The 16,351-nt window shown below is 32.2% G+C and overlaps 4 protein-coding genes across 5 annotated transcripts; 2 read left to right on the plus strand and 2 right to left on the minus strand.

The window, feature by feature from the left end:
- The first annotated feature begins 571 nt into the window (after positions 1-571).
- Positions 572-8,059, plus strand: LOC129952892 (lethal(3)malignant brain tumor-like protein 4). Of its 2 annotated transcripts, XM_056065830.1 has the most exons (7): positions 572-899; positions 1,400-1,485; positions 1,557-2,176; positions 4,641-6,545; positions 6,605-7,136; positions 7,209-7,380; positions 7,435-8,059. In XM_056065830.1, exons 3-7 carry the CDS (start codon positions 1,640-1,642, stop codon positions 7,994-7,996), a joined length of 3,708 nt encoding a protein of 1,235 aa, XP_055921805.1. In that variant the 5' UTR covers positions 572-899; positions 1,400-1,485; positions 1,557-1,639; the 3' UTR covers positions 7,997-8,059. The 2 variants fall into 2 exon arrangements, with proteins under 2 accessions (XP_055921805.1, XP_055921806.1); XM_056065831.1 differs by lacking the exons at positions 572-899; positions 1,400-1,485; positions 1,557-2,176 and adding an exon at positions 4,013-4,200.
- A 158-nt stretch (positions 8,060-8,217) lies between these two features.
- LOC129952894 (lambda-crystallin homolog) lies at positions 8,218-10,437 on the minus strand. Its single transcript, XM_056065834.1, has 4 exons — positions 10,256-10,437; positions 10,101-10,189; positions 9,663-10,041; positions 8,218-8,863 (listed from the first exon to the last, which is right to left on the minus strand). Exons 2-4 carry the CDS (start codon positions 10,139-10,141, stop codon positions 8,327-8,329), a joined length of 957 nt encoding a protein of 318 aa, XP_055921809.1. The 5' UTR covers positions 10,142-10,189; positions 10,256-10,437; the 3' UTR covers positions 8,218-8,326.
- A 1,825-nt stretch (positions 10,438-12,262) lies between these two features.
- LOC129952896 (alpha/beta-tubulin-N-acetyltransferase 9) lies at positions 12,263-13,104 on the minus strand. The gene is made up of 3 exons (XM_056065837.1): positions 12,947-13,104; positions 12,779-12,888; positions 12,263-12,710 (listed from the first exon to the last, which is right to left on the minus strand). Exons 1-3 carry the CDS (start codon positions 13,021-13,023, stop codon positions 12,280-12,282), a joined length of 618 nt encoding a protein of 205 aa, XP_055921812.1. The 5' UTR covers positions 13,024-13,104; the 3' UTR covers positions 12,263-12,279.
- A 2,171-nt stretch (positions 13,105-15,275) lies between these two features.
- LOC129952895 (protein FRA10AC1) lies at positions 15,276-16,300 on the plus strand. Its single transcript, XM_056065835.1, has 3 exons — positions 15,276-15,609; positions 15,673-15,832; positions 15,895-16,300. Exons 1-3 carry the CDS (start codon positions 15,358-15,360, stop codon positions 16,236-16,238), a joined length of 756 nt encoding a protein of 251 aa, XP_055921810.1. The 5' UTR covers positions 15,276-15,357; the 3' UTR covers positions 16,239-16,300.
- Positions 16,301-16,351: the final 51 nt, after the last annotated feature.

Raw genomic sequence — 16,351 nt, forward strand, 5'->3', positions numbered from 1 at the left:
CTAAGAACATATTTAAACTGAACTGATGTTTTAAGAAACTTAATGGTATTTTTCAAATATTATTAAAGCATCCTAGTTGCATATTCTTCAAAATTCAGTTTTTTTTTATCTCTTTTTTTTAATGTCAAAAGTGACAGCGAACACTTGAATTGATACATTCTATTATATTCAAAATAAAGAACTTATACAAATTATATTTACATTGTAAATAAACGAAACGGGCATATAATTTTAATTATTATGTTCAGAGCTTGTTTTTTTAGCAACAACCACCTCATCACTTCGCTAAGGTATTAAAGCGTTTAATTTTAATGCCTTTTAATTATTCACATCATATAATTATGAACCACTAAAACAGCCCATCTGTAGGTTCAATTTATTTTTTATTGATTCAATAGAAAATCGAAAATACTTTCTTTTTTATTTTAAATCCGACAAATGTTTTACTAATCAAATTGTTAACATTTTAAAGTAAAACCAAAAAAGAATTTGTTAATATTTTAAAATAAATAATTAATTTTTATAACTCATTTTCAAACTAAATATCCGTTAAGAGAATAAACAATTCACTGTCAAAAATTAAATATGTCCTAGAATAGTTATGATTCATTCGCCATTTTCCGGTTCATCCCATCCATTACAATTCATTCGATCTGTCAAAATCATATCTCTAGCTGAAAAAATAAAATAATCATTTACCACTGTGCACAGTCGCTTGCTGCATTAAGGACGATTTTCCTCCCAAAAACAAATAATAAATTCCTAAACAAAAACAAAAAAAAATATCGATTTAAGTAGAAAAATTATTTTTCTTTTTAAATGTTTCCTTCATTTATTCTTAATTCAGTGTAAACAAATTCAAATTCAATGGAAGAACTGCAGTCTTGTGTTCAACAAAGGTAAGTAGCTACGTCTCACATTTGAGATTGCTTTAATTGTATTCCTATATATGTATATGTATTTTGTATTTTTAAACCACAAAAAAAATAATTTTTGAATAAATAAAGAACAATTTTGGTAAGGTTTTTTATTCATTTGCTTTTTCAATCATTAGTTTACTATTTGTGTTCAATTCAAACCAATAACTTATCAGACATGATCTGCCAATTTTTCTGCACGCACTCTTTTGAATCTACAACGTTTCTTGGTGGAAAGTAGTTTTCACAAAACAACAATTTCTATTATTTCTTTGAATGAAACTATGAAGTTGATATACAACTCATTTCGAAATTATTGATAAAATCATAAATTTTATCCTAAAAAAGTAAATATTTTTAAAATAAAAAGTTAAAACGAAACATATTTCGAAACTGCATAAAGTTCATTCCCCATCCCAATGAATTAATGAACGAAACTCATTTTTCATACAATTTTCTTTTTGTTCATCTCTATTGCATAGCTACTGACATTTCTACACTAGATGACTCTGCCTGTCGAATACATCAGAATTCGTCGGTTTTGTTGATAAAAAGAGAAGCAAAAAATGTAAGTTAAAATCGTTTTCGTCTACGCATTGTGAGAAGATAATTAATTAACACTTCGGAAATCATCCTTAGAATTGCATAAATATTTTCAAAGTGTAATAAATGAAATGTTGCATTCAGTCTATGGATTTATATAACTTAAAACTATCGCAAAAATGAATCCAATCGAAACGACGACAACAACAACAGAACATTCTTTACATAAACGAATACTGGTACCTGGTGCTGGTACTGGTGGGACAAGCGGTAGCGGCGGCGGTGGCGTTTCCTCTCACATTTCTAATAATTTAATTGAAATAAAAGATCAGAAAATGATCACACCAGCTCTTTTTGGAGATAAGGCTTTAATTAAGCAAGTCATTGGTGTTGGCCCGTCTAATAACCCAAACCAAAACCAACAATCAGTTCTGAAGAAAATTGCTACAAATATTCAAGCACCAACTACAGCAACATCAACATTTATAACTTCCACATCAAACAGTATCGTTAAGGCAATAGCTCGACCTAATGCTGACGCGGTTGTCAAATCACAGCAACAAAATCAGCAGCAATCTTCATCTTTAGTTCGGAGCAGCGATTGCAAATCGCAGAAGCAACAGCCACTGCAAATTGGCATAGGTACCTCGACTGTAGTAACCACCTCTCCTGTCGTTGGCCAACAAAGCCTTATTAAGCTGCCAACCCCAATATTGGTAAGTGCATTTGAGTTTTTTTCCTCTTCTGTTGTTGATATTTTTCATAAAATCGATTTACTATTTTGAGATAACCCACGCGAATCTTATATTTTTGTTCTTCTGCTCAGCTCGTTTAACCTTACATAACAAACGATTGTTGCTTACATGAAATTGTATCTTTTTTACAAGGAATATTTTTTTTTAAATGGGTACGAAAATGCTATCAAAGGTTACCGAAGTTGTATTAGATAGATATTGTTTTGGAAGGATGCATGATTATATAAAATAAATAAATATTTATTATATATGTATGCACTACGCAGAGCTAAGTAAATTAGAGTGATAACATTGCTTTGATGTAGTTATTGTACCTTCCTCTCTAAATATACCTATTTTTCTTGTTAAGAGTTGCAAATCAGTTAATTGAAAATTAAAAAGTTGGGTTAGTTTAAAAAGTTTACAATTATATGTTGGCTGAACAAGTGGTTAAAAATAAAAACAAAATAAAGGGGAGATTGCTATGAAAAAACATGAGCTAAGAATAAACTCAGTGTAATATTTGAAAATTTATTTCATAAAAGTAATGTTTACATATTTCTATGGAGTTACTTGTGTGTGATAAAATGACGTAAAACCTGTGTTCGAGTATTTTTATTTATTTCGTCACATCGAAATATGTATATGTATGTAGGTACCTAACTAGTTGTGTAAATGCTTAGGTTGAGTTGAGCGACCATTGTATCTATTTGAATGTTGGTTGGTGTCATCAATTAGTTGCTTAAAATCTTCTTATGAGTGTTATAAAATCATTTGGAAAAAATGTTTAGTTATGTGTTATTTACACTACTGTAAACTTTGATTTTATTTAAGTACCTATACAATTAATTAGGTGCACCTGTAAATGGTTTTCTTTATCAAAACACTACATACATATATGTATGTACATAGGTATATATGCATATATATATTTTATTTGAGATGTGGGTGACCATGGCAGCACGTGCGATTAGGCTTGCTCGTTTAGCTCTAAAGCTCGGTCGTCGAAAAGTGTCTTGTTAAACAGAATTCATCTTGACAGGGATATTCTCTACTTTCTGAGATCTGAAGTTGTAAAGAACTCACTTAAACTAGTTCTAGATTTTACACCGGGTCATTTTGAAGTACCAATTAACTGGCAAATTGTCATGAGATTGCAAAGAGAACTTTTTTTGTGAACAGATTGTTCGGTATTTACTTTTGAAAAAAAAAATACACAAATTCTGTTAATCGTGTTTTCCATTAGTAAACTATGAATGTATGATTTATGATTTGCTTGTTTTATTTAAATTGTAAACATTTTAGAAAAAATTCTTTTAAATTTATAAGATGATATATGTATCTGGATCATACAATGCATGTAGAAAGCATTAGGCAAATATAATGACATTTACATCGACTGGCACTAGTTTTACTAATAAAACAATTTTAAATCGTATTTCACGTGCCATAAAAACATTACCAACAGAAAACTTCGCTTTAAACAGTAAACGAACTTACAAATATGAATTTTTATTTTTAACAAATTCTAAATTTCCACGCCTATTAATAAACTTAAAATGTTAAACATACAATTGGCACCTTTTTGCTTAGGTCACGAAAGATCCTAAAAGCTGAAAAACCCTTAAGTGAAAAAAATAAAAAAAATTTAGTACCTAGCCTAGAAAAATTGTATCCTTTAAATTACGACATTATTTTTCACGACCATTTAAATTCTTACTAAGTACATACTATAAAACCATCTAAACATTTCCAAGAAAAATGTCGTGTCATCAATTAGTAACATTTTCTTGGGTCTCTGTCAGGTATATTTCCTGTTATTGGCAAATTGAGTTAATCCATTGGTGTAGTTAGGTAATTAGTCAGATACCTATGATTTTTAAATAAAAGCATCTCCATGTATAATTTTCCAATTAATGTTAAAGTTACTTCAAGAGAATCAAAACCATAGAGATTTTAAAATTATTATCAGAGCAACAAATTTCAAAACTTATTTACCAGTTAAGGTAATTCAAATAGCATATTTGATTATTTTCTTGTGTTACGAATATTTATTATAACAATTACTTTTCATGGTTAAGAAAGTTATCAAGTTGAAAGTATAAAAGCTTTTTGTATCGCGGTTGTTCTTGACACAAAATGTATTACATTTCGTAGCCTTATTAAGAAGAGAGAACCACTTTTTTTTAACTTACTTAAAGCTGTTAAATTTGGTTTTAGTACAGTTTTATTTTGTTAAGTTTGGAACTGCACTAAAACATAGATTAATTTATTCGTAGTACCAATTTTGTAAAAATAACATCTTTTAAAATACAGCAAAATATTGTTAATTTGTTTTATTTATTTTTACCGTTCTTTTTATGTAAACAAAACCAAACAAAAAAAAAAACAAATTAGAAATCCTTAAATATTATTTGTTTAATAATCTGTTTTTATTTATTTGTAGGAAAAACATACATTCATAAAAAGACCTCTTCCAATGATTCAACATAAGACTTTTACATCGCCAACCACTTCCATTGGAATGCAGCAAACATCGCCAAACAGTCATATTATTTATAAAACATTAAATGGAAACTCGAACTCAGCAAGCAGTTGTAATAAGAATTTCACTCCAACATTATTGCAAAGACCAACGGCTGAACAATTGACAAAAAGGCGTCAAAGTTTTAGAGATGTTCAAATAAAAACTAGCGCCGCACAATTAACTAAAAGACGTGCAAGTATCAGAGATATTCAAATAATACCTGCCAATAACATGGACAGCAAACCAATGACTATCATACGAACCTGTCATAATAGCTCCGAAACACCATCACCAATGGAAGTAACGCAAATTTCGTCAACTGTAACTTTAACTAAAAGTGCAACAATGAGCTGCAAACAAACAAAAAATATACCACCTTTGGTGTCGATTGACAAGAAAAACTATCCTAAACAAGGAAAAACTGTTTTTGGAAATGGCGCAGAACATCGAATGTCACTAGATGAATCTGCCAACGCCAACGAAGGTGGTCAAAAGAGTTTGCTCATTAAACGACAGCCTTCCCCTACAAATATTTTGAAGACACCACCAAAAACACCACCTGGTTATCCAGTCAAGACTCGGCAGCAGTCTTTATTGAAAGTAAACAGTCTGGCACGATTATTGCATACCAGTCCCAGAACCAAGCGTTCAAAATCAATGACAGCTGTGTCAAATCCAATCAAAAAACGTGGTCGGCCTCGTAAAAATAGGCGACTCTCAACCGCTTCCGATGGAGAATTATTGCAAAAAGCCGTTGAACAACTCACTTTGGAAGAAGCAACTAAAATAAAGAGGGAACCTACGTCGTCGTCTGCAGTTGTCGTAACGCCAAATGTCGCAAGTACGTCTTTACTTTGCAATGAAAAAGTAGAAATGATTCCATCGTCGAGTAGTAACAACAGTAGCTTTGAAATAACTCCTCAAAAAGAGTCCAAGGAAGCGACAAAGCCTGTGGAAAGGACATCTGTATACTCTAACCCTGCCCATATGAACATGGTTCTGGGAATGCTATCAACTTTCAATATGCTCACTTGGAAAGAACGAGTTGGCATTTGCAAACAAAGTGAAATGAGATTTCAATTGAACGAATTAAATCTGGTTCAGATTGCTGAAAAATGTCAACAAAGAAATAAGCCCCATACGGCTTATGAGAAGCCTATTTTCGAACGTAATTCGACTGCCAAGAGTTCTGACCATTCAAATGCTTTGTACTGCTGTCGACGATGTGAGTGCCATGGATCTGCCGTTGATTTCCTTGCGCCTGATTTTTGTTCATACGACTGCTTTAGGCGCGAAACGCGCAAACGATCAAAAATTTCCATTAAATCTCGCGAAAAAGAAGTTCGAGAACGATTTAAGAAAATCAAAACATCTCCGCAGCCCACCATCGTCGTTAGTCCTGAAATACAAATTAAACCAAAACGTTTCTTCACTTGGGCCTCATACTTGAGCACAACCAATGCCCAGCCGGCTCCCGTTGATCTATTTCTAAATCCTTACCCATGCGGAGATAACTTATTTGAAGTTGGGATGAAACTTGAAGCCATTGATCCAGAGCATAATTCCTTGTTCTGTGTCTGTACTGTAGTCGAGAAGAAAGGTTATCGTCTGAAGTTGCAATTTGATGGTTATTCTAAGATTCACAACTTTTGGGTGAATGCTGATTCCATGGACATATTTCCACCAGGTTGGTGTTCAAAAACAAATCGAGTACTGCAGCCACCCAAAGGTATGAACTTATTGACATTCAATTGGCCAACGTATCTGAATAGCACCAATTCCAAGCCGGCGTTAAGAAGTCTATTTACGCATTTAAATTCGTCGGTAAGTTTTTGATCCTCAATTAAGTTATAACTATTATTTGTAATTTTGTTTTACTTTAGTCAAAGAGAAATCCTTTCAAAGTTGGTATGCGCCTGGAAGCAATCGATCTAAAGAATACAGGAAAAGTTTGCGTTGCCACAGTTGCTGATGTTTTGGACAATCGAATATTGGTGCACTTTGATGGTTGGGATGAGAGTTATGACTATTGGATTGACATAAATTCGCCCTACATACATCCCATTGGTTGGCACAAGCAAAACAACTTGGAACTTGTTCCGCCACCCGACTGGGATGAGTTCTTCGATTGGCCAGAATACCTTGAGTTTATGCGTAGCGAAGCAGCTTGGCCAGCGATGTTCTTACGACGTGATCCGATTGAGTTCAGTACTGGAATGAAATTGGAAGTTGTCGATTTTAAAAATCCAGCGCTCATTCGTCCCGCAACAGTGTTGTGTCGAGATGAGTATAAAGTGTTGGTACACTTGGATGGCTGGCCCAATGAATTGACATATTGGGTTAATGATGATAGCCCAGATATACATCCCATAAGGTGGGCAGAAGAAACTGGTCATGATTTAGAACCACCACCAGGTAAGTTAAAAACAAAACAAAAATATATTTTTCAAGCTCAACAGAATATATTCAATGAATTTTCGATTTCAGATTTTGAACAACTGAATGTAGTGATGCCATGTCCGGTATATGGTTGTCGTGGAATTGGCCATGCAAAACGTGTTGATGTTTATTTCCATGCTAACATGGACACCTGTCCATACGAAGCAAAGAATTGGAGTATAGAAATTGAGCGACCATCGCGAGTAGATGAAGTTGGGAGGTAAGTTATTAGTTTTCCACAAATTAAACAAAATATTCAATTATTAACTTTAAGGTATACATACGAGGAAAAATTGTTAATCAAACAAGATACTGAATTTCAACCATCCGAATTCGATGAACATTTAAAGCAAGAATTTGAAAAAAAGAAATCGCATTCTGAAAAGAAACGGTCTACTGAAAAAAGAAAGTCAACCCCAACCAGCACAACTACCACTGCAGCAACCACCGCCATCAAAGTTGAAAAACAGCAACAGAGTGAACCTACATTGGAAAAAGAAATTAAGATAGCTCGTGAATATCTTTGTGATTATGGTCCAAGACTTAAACAAAACTACATCATTTGGCGTGATAATGGCAATTTCAGTTCGTCTTGCATCAAAAAGAATCCACTCGAGTGGACAACAGACGAAACAGCTCATTATATATCCACAAAGTGCCATCCTATCGGACATCTCTTTAAGCGCGAAGATATAGATGGAGCAGCTCTGCTAAGCATGCATCAATCAGATCTCACAGACATTTTGAAACTTAAATTGGGTCCATCCATTAAAATCTTTTCGCATATATTGCACCTGAGACAACAAGTGGTTTCGAGGTTTATCAAAACCACTTAATAATCGACTGATACTTAAAACGTATTAATTTATAAACAATCTAAATCCTCCATTTATTGCCCACGAACTTTTCTTCCTTTATAAAGAATTTTTACTTTAATTTAAGAAAAAAAAACCTTTTTCTCATAAATATTATGTATTATGCATCTACATATATGTAAGTAGCGGTTAAGTATGAATTAAGCTTGTTATATAGAAACTGAAAAGAAAACACGTATCCATATTATTGATATTCAATTTATTGTTTGTTTTATACAAGTCTTGAGTTTTTTCTTTCTTTTTTTTTGTAAATAAAATGCAAATTTAAAAAAAAAAAAAAAATTGGAATATTTAAAATCCTTTTTTGATATCATTTTTCAGAATGCTTAACTTGGTCAAACAACTATCGCGATATGCGCGTCTTTCGGCCAACTTATCTAATGGCACCATGGCTTCTAATTGTTTAGCAATTTCAGCACCAGTAGCACCTCCCATTTTTGGTGTTGGACCCATTGTTTGTGACACGGCGTAAATTGTCGGTGAATAACGTTCCAAGTAATTGGACATTCCTTCAGCATTTAAATGTGCTGTTTCTAGGGGACCCAAAAAAGCATAACGCATGCCCAGACCATCAGACATTACACTTTCGATATCTTTTACATTTAGAATTCCAGCTTCGACCAAACGGTATGTTTCGTTCAAAATAGCGTATTGTATACGATTCAAGGCAAAGCCTTCGATTTCACGACTAAGTGTAACTGGCTTCTGACCAATTTCTTCTAAAAGAGCGCGAGTCTTTATGACAACGTCAGGTTTGGTCCATGGGGCAGGTACGATTTCAACTAGTGGTACATAGTATGGGGGATTAATGGGGTGAGAAACGACAATCTGTGAAATAATTAAATTAATTTTATTATAACAAATAAAAACAATAAGCTTTATGGAAAAAAACAACTTGAGCTTCACATTTTCAATGTTAGTGAACACAAGTTATTAATTTTTATATGGAAAATAAGACCGGAGATACTCAGTCCTAAGAACTAATTCCGAAAATGTTTAACTCCCATCAAAATTGGAAGTTATACATACTGAAGAAGAACTCAACCGAACTTGCTTCCATATTTTTGCTTCTATATTATAAAATTCGATGTTAAACTTTATAAAATGTAGGAGTGTGCAAGCAAACATACGCTATGCGACAAGTAGTAGGTGGCACATGTTCATAACAAACAAAGTCCCATCTGGATTAACTCATAAATGAAAAAATTAAAGGGGATGTCTAGGTAAGGTCAAATTTAATTTTTGTTTGGACAAATCCTAGGATTTGTAATCAGAAAGGTTAAAGTTAAAAGTTGACCATTGAAAAATTGTTTTTCAATTTTAAAAAGCTTATTAACGAATACGATTTGCATGCATATTTATATATATACAAAAAAAGACCATAGCTTATACTTTAATCAATATGCAAGCTTTTCATAGGAAAATGATTATTTTTACTTTGAATGTATTTTCTATAACAAAAACAAAACTAATATTATATTTTGATTAGAAAACCCACTTGATTAAAACATCTACCTCTACCATTTCATCCATACCTACACTTGAAACAATAAGTTTAATCGCTAATGCAAACAAGAATACCGAAAACAAACAACAAATAATCATTAATAAAATAAACAACACTTACGTTCTCTCTGTGCTTTAAATCTTTGCTAAATAACGACGGCAAGAAAGTACTTGTTGAGCTTGACATAATTGTTTTTGCTTCAACAACTTTATCAAGATCCAAATACAGGCTTTGCTTCATTTCCAACCTTTCAGGTATACATTCCTGAATGAATATAGCATCCTTGGCTAATTCTTTGAGATCATTTGTAGCCGAAATGCACTTGAATTGTTGCTGACTGGTCAATTTTCCACGGAGTATACCCCTCGACTCCAGAGAAGCTAGTTCTTTTTCAGTCTCACGTAAAGCTGCTTGAATTTGTTCTGGCAAAATATCATACAGCATTACTTGATAACCTACTGATGCAAACAGCATTGACCATGAGCGTCCAATTAAACCACTAAAAATAAAAGTTATATTATAAAAGAATAACGTATATTAATGTTTATTAATGCAAACCTTCCAATGATTCCGATTTTTTCCTTTTTAAAGCCTGACATTTTGGTTAAAAGTTAATATTCAATGTGTTGCGACCGTATTGGAGAACGCTTGAAAGTACAATGACAAATGGTTTGACACGAAATCTGGTAAAGCTATAGGTATTAGGTACTTACCTAACACACTTGTGTAGATAAGAGGAATGTTTTTAATGTTTTAAACAAAACAACTGATAATGTAAAGTTTTGATTAAATCAACTATTAATATAAAGTAGGATAAGCTAAAGAGAGTACATTGGATATACAAACTTTCAGATAAACATTTTTGATATAACAACAAGCAGTGACATCGACTGTCACTATACCATAAGGCATTTTGTTGGTGAGGAGGCAAGTACTCAAGAGTAATTGTTGTTAAAATGTGCACACAACCGAAGTTATTAGTTGCTGCGCCTACAATAATAATAATAAATTATCTTGTTAAATTTGTTTTTCTATTAATTAGTCTTAACAGCGTTGTGTGGGAAATTTATACTTTATTTTGTTTGTTTTAATTAATTGAGTTTTTCCTTGGATGTTATTTTGCCTTCCCAAATTTTTGTTTGATTTTCCCAAGAAAACAAAGAAAATTCCTAATACATAGGAAATAGGCCAGAAATAAATGTTAAACAAAAAGGGAAGTAAGTATTCAAAGATTTGTTGATCGAATCGTGATATATTTTTGTTCACCCTCATTTTCTCGGCTCTGACCCTGGTGCTCCATCGATGTGCACATTAAAAACTTGTTATTGACACCTGAAAGTATTTTTGCAGGTGAAATCTTGGGTACATATACAACTGGAGATTGTATTTTGTTCTACATAAAATGTATAATGTAACCAATTTTCATATTATATTCAAATATTTTAAACAGAACTTGTGGAACTACAGAATAACTAGTCACACAAAGTATATTCAGAAATTTGTATATGTATACCCAATGAATATAAATATTAAATTAGAAGATATGACAAAATTAATACATATTTATTCGAGTGTTTGCTTGAGAACAATATTCGCCATTTGGAAAGAAGAGAGAGTAACATTTATTTCAAAAACCAAGAATTAAACATATATGTTAAGTATACTATAACAGCACTCGACTTGTTTATATAATTTCTATATATTCTGATAAGTACATTTTGTATTTTTGCCCTTATTAAGAACAAGGTCAAATCAACAGAAAGTCTTGAGTTGAAGCAATATCGATATGGACATACATATTCATAAACGCATGCGATATCATGAGAACAAATTGCTTATCGAAAATTAAAACCTATAGATTTGTGGTTTAATCTATATAACTTGTTTTTTTTTCATGCCGTCATGAATGTTGGATTTTATAATTCTTATTTTATTATATATTTTTTTGTGATTTATATAGTATAGTAAAACAAAGAACAGTATATTTTTTTGTGATTTATATAGTATAGTAAAACAAAGAATTGCCTGTCTTCAGATTACGGAAAGATCAATTTATTTATTAACATATTTTTTTAGCAAACAAACTAAACTTGATCCTAAAGAAAATGAGCATTGTAAGTCCTGCCAAAGCGGAAAGTTGTTAAATTTGTGTCTATCCTTTTTTGAAACAACCCACTTTACTTAGTAAGTAATCATGTTTTTATTCCACTATTTTCTTTTATTTAAACGCAAGAATATGGTTAGTCTGGGAGAAATTTTCTGTCAGGCACTTTAATGGTTTAACCATTAAAGTCAAATAAATTTAAAAAAGCTAATTATTTTTCACATAAAATATGAAAATATATTTAAAAGTACAACGCATAATCTCCCCCACAAAACGATTTTATAACTAGTTATGCCCTTAAAATAACAAAACGGGTTTTAAGTGATCGGCACTTAATGTATGTTTTTGTTCCTAATACTTTGTTTTATTCGACTGTCCTGCGGAAGGGGGTAGGTGTAGAATCGCAGAGCGTAAAACTAAAAAGAATTATATGTTACTTAAGCAGATAGTAACTTACCAGAAATTAATGCAATTTGTATTTTCTTCTTTTCGTGTAACCAGAAGTTGCCGCATGTGGTTGGTACTGGTAGCAGTTAAAAAGAATTAAAATAAATCTCAATTTTCTACAAAAATCAAAGCACAAATCAAAAATAAATGTAATACACAAAATTGTTATTTTTGTTTGTAAGTTTATTACAGGTGGTTTTTATACTGTTCCACAGTTAATTGCACTTGTTTGTCTAACCAACTGATCCAATCTTTTGTGACTGGCCGTTCCATTGTGACTTCTTTGAAGACATCCGTTCGATATGATTCTACAAATTTCATTTTACCAAACATATTTATGCTCTTTACATTATCAAATCCTATTTTAACTTCAAATTTGTCTATAGGCAGATGTTTTTGAACATATTTTAACAAAAGTAACATTGCCTCCCATCCTAATCGCTGGCCGCGGAATGCAGTTTCTGCAATCATTATTTCAGCTTCAGCAACTCGAATTTCCTTATTATTTTCCTCATCTTCATCAATGCGTAAAAATAGATTTGTATCACCAACTAGGGATTCTATTTCATCTTGGGTATCAGAAAATATCTGGCGAGAAACTACAAGAAAAGTTAGCTCTGGGGGATAGAAAAAGTGAATCTATAATTAAAAAGCAATTGGAATTGATTATTAGTTTGTTATTTACTATCATCATCATTACGCCAAGTAGCTTGCATTTGATATTCTTCTTCTATCGTCAATGGTTCGGAGGCGGTTAGTTCTTGCAGTTCGGGGTTTTTCATCCATTTGTGGTACCTTTTATATGAAATTAATCAATGTGAGCTTCTAATTAGAAAATGCTATTCAAACTTACTTTTCCACATGTTTTTCTTCATAAGGAACAAGAATAACATTTGATCCTATAATTTTAATATTTTCGTTTAATTTCATATTTTTATTTTTGTTTGTGTTGTGCGTTTTGTAAAACAACACTTTCTAAACAAGCATGATACGTCAAAATTAAAAAAAAAAAAACAGCTGATGAGTGATGATAATGATAAGAGCACGATGTGTTATCGATAAATATCGAAAAATCAAGTGATGCATTCAGCAAAATAAAGAATTCTTTTCAAATATTTTTGTATCCGGAAAGGTGTTTAGCCGAAGGAGGATTTTTTCTTTTCAATTTCCAGTAAAAGAAATATTTTAAAAATAATTGCAAGACAACGAAAACATTGTAATTGTCATCATAACTATTATTGTCTGTGCAATTGGTTCGTGCCTCCCGCTATAGCGGCTCCATCTATCTCTATTATGTTTCCCCTTCAATTCAAGGGCCTTACCAATAATAATTCGCTAAACATACGTTTAGTTATCGTTGAGTTAAATTTTAACAGCGAGTTAATTTTCGTGTATACTTATAACCAAAATCAACACGTCTTTTACTAATTAGCCTTCTATTTCAATATCTACTACATTCTCTGTCAACAAGACAGCATTGAATTGTCATAAGAAAAATTTGCAAACATAAACGAAAATATTTGATTAAAATTAAGTTTTGAAATGGATTCGGACGATTCAATAATGGAAAATTTACATAAATATCTTAGAAGCTGTGGCCGAAGCAAGGAGGCGAAAAGTATACAAAAACAAAATTGAACCATTCACAAAATATGGCGATACCGAGTTTTATCGGCACTATAGTTAAATATTTTTGTTTTCCGGCAAACACTTAAAAAATAAAACAAATAAATTCAAGATCTGATAAGACAAGTGCTCGATTCATTATTGATCTTTTGCGCCTCGGCTACTGTGTTGGTGCGATTTCAAGTGAGCTAATTGTATTGACAGGGCTGAGATATTTTGCCGCAGGATCTTACCAGAAGGATGTTGGTAAGTTAAAATTAAATTAATATTCAATGTTTCAAAAACTTTTTTTTCTTCACGTGATTGCCACAATATTTCTCAACAATCTGTTAGTAATTGTGTTAAGAAATTTGTTAGAGCTTTGGCCTCTAAAGCAAGGGACTTCATCAAATTCCTCAGTGAGCCCTATATTAAAACAAGTAATATTCGACTTACTTTTTTATAAAATATTGCTACGAACAATTAGCAGACAACAATCACAACAAATCTCAAGTCCTGTGACCTGAGAAGTATTTGTTGGGTATGCTTGTCAAAATGAGAGTGCAAACCATGGAGTTTAATTTAAGTGTCCGTTTATAGTTGAGTTTTAAAACAAAATTTAAGTGGGCGTTAGCCCTTAATTAAAATGTTTATTGGTATGCTAAAATATTTAAAACCCAGTTAAATATTTAAGTCAGCTTTAATTTTGATTATTGGTAAGGCCCAAAGTCTTTTGCAATATTTTTCCAGGCTTGGCCTTCGATTTCAATTATTTGCCATTATTCAGTTTGAATTCTATTTCCAAAACTGGTGTAGCTTTTTCAGCCAGCAGCTCCCCCACTACCTCCCATTTGCAGATCTACTCCTTTTTACATTTTTTTAGTCCTGCTTTATATGTGTTTAGTTATGAAGCTGTCGTTCTACGGGGAAGAAAGCTATTTTTCATAAATTCGGAAACTTGTTTACAATAAAAGTGAACTTTTCTTGGAGACGAGATAATCGTCACAGAAGAATTTGTAGGGTCTATTGAATATAATCACATTTTCGAAACAAGTACTCACCTAAGCCATCTTAATCGGTGTTTTAAATATCTTAACTGCGACACTGGATTATGTTAGGTTAAAAATGGTTTAATATAAATAGTTTTGCGGCCTTAAATCCATCAAAAATTGGTATATTGGTGTTTTGTCTATGTATACGCACTTGGACTAATCGGTTAATGAGTGAGAAAACCTTGTTAATACAAGGTTTGTGTTTGTTTTTTTTTTTGGACAAAATCTTAATTTATGTGTGATCAATTTTAAATTGTAAACTCATAAACCTCAGTTAGCTAGTAAAAATGCAGAGACCTTAAAAAAAAGTGCGTATTATTTATTACTTTGGACATTCGTCTTCTTAGCATCCATTTACTTCTACTTTTCTTCGTAATTCGCACATATAGATTCAAGCAAGTTCGCCTTAAACCGACCAGGGTACTATTAATGTGCACTTTGAAACTGAATGCGTCCATTTATTAAAAACAAATTGACAGGATAAACTTGACACTCTTGACAGTACTATAAAATCGACATAAACAATATACAAAAAGAAAACACACCTCTTTTGTATTTCTAATTTAGCTTAATAATAACCAGTGGACCAGTGAATAAATTAAAAATAATGTTTCCAATTCAATCTCTAAATGGACAAGAACGCCACGACTATATTCTTAAAACATTCATCCTTAATAAAGCTGCAGCACAAAACAGTAAGCACAAACGTGATATCGATGTCATCCGTGAGAATCACAGATTTCTATGGGAAGACGAGGACGAGCCTGACTCTTGGGAAACTCGACTGGCAAAAAAGTACTACGACAAACTTTTTAAGGAATATTGCATTTCGGATTTGAGTAGATACAAGGAAAATAAGGTGAGTGTGTATAGATAAATTTCAATCCAATTGTTTTTTTTTTTTTGTGAAAAAATATCAAAGATCGCTCTCAGATGGCGAACAGAACAAGAAGTCGTCTCCGGCAAGGGTCAATTTATTTGTGGAAGTCGAAAATGCCCATCGAAAGAGACCCTACGCAGTTGGGAAGTTAATTTTGCATACATGGAAAAGGGTCAAAAAATGAATGCTCTCATTAAGTTACGTAAGTTTTGATCATCAATATCACTTACCGGCTTGCTTGATAAGTTTCAATTTTCTTTTCAGGTCTATGTCCGGATTGTTCTAAGCAATTGAACTATACTCACCAGAAACGCGAAGTGAAAAAGCAAAAACGACTAGAGAAGTCAAAGAAAAAGTTATCGAAACATAAACATCACAAAAAAGATGATGACGATGAAGAAGTCGTATATGAAGAACAACAAACTCAAAGCGAATCATTAGATATGATTAATCCTGCTTCTTCAAAAAGTGCTCAGAATGAAAGTAGTTCCAATATTGATACTCACGAAGAGGAAATCGTTAATATATGGAGTAAGCCAGAGGTCGAGGTTGAAACCGTAGAACGTGAGGAAGAATTTGAAAAATATTTAGAAGATCTATTATTGTAGTTCCGTTGAAAAATATCTAAACAAATAAATTAACAAATAAAGCTACCAACAAAACAAAATAACATTGATAACTGTTGCATTAGTTTTATTAGGAAGGTGTTGTAATTCAACTT

The sequence above is a fragment of the Eupeodes corollae genome, chromosome 3 (assembly GCF_945859685.1).
Source record: "Eupeodes corollae chromosome 3, idEupCoro1.1, whole genome shotgun sequence".
Classification (NCBI taxonomy): domain Eukaryota; kingdom Metazoa; phylum Arthropoda; class Insecta; order Diptera; family Syrphidae; genus Eupeodes; species Eupeodes corollae.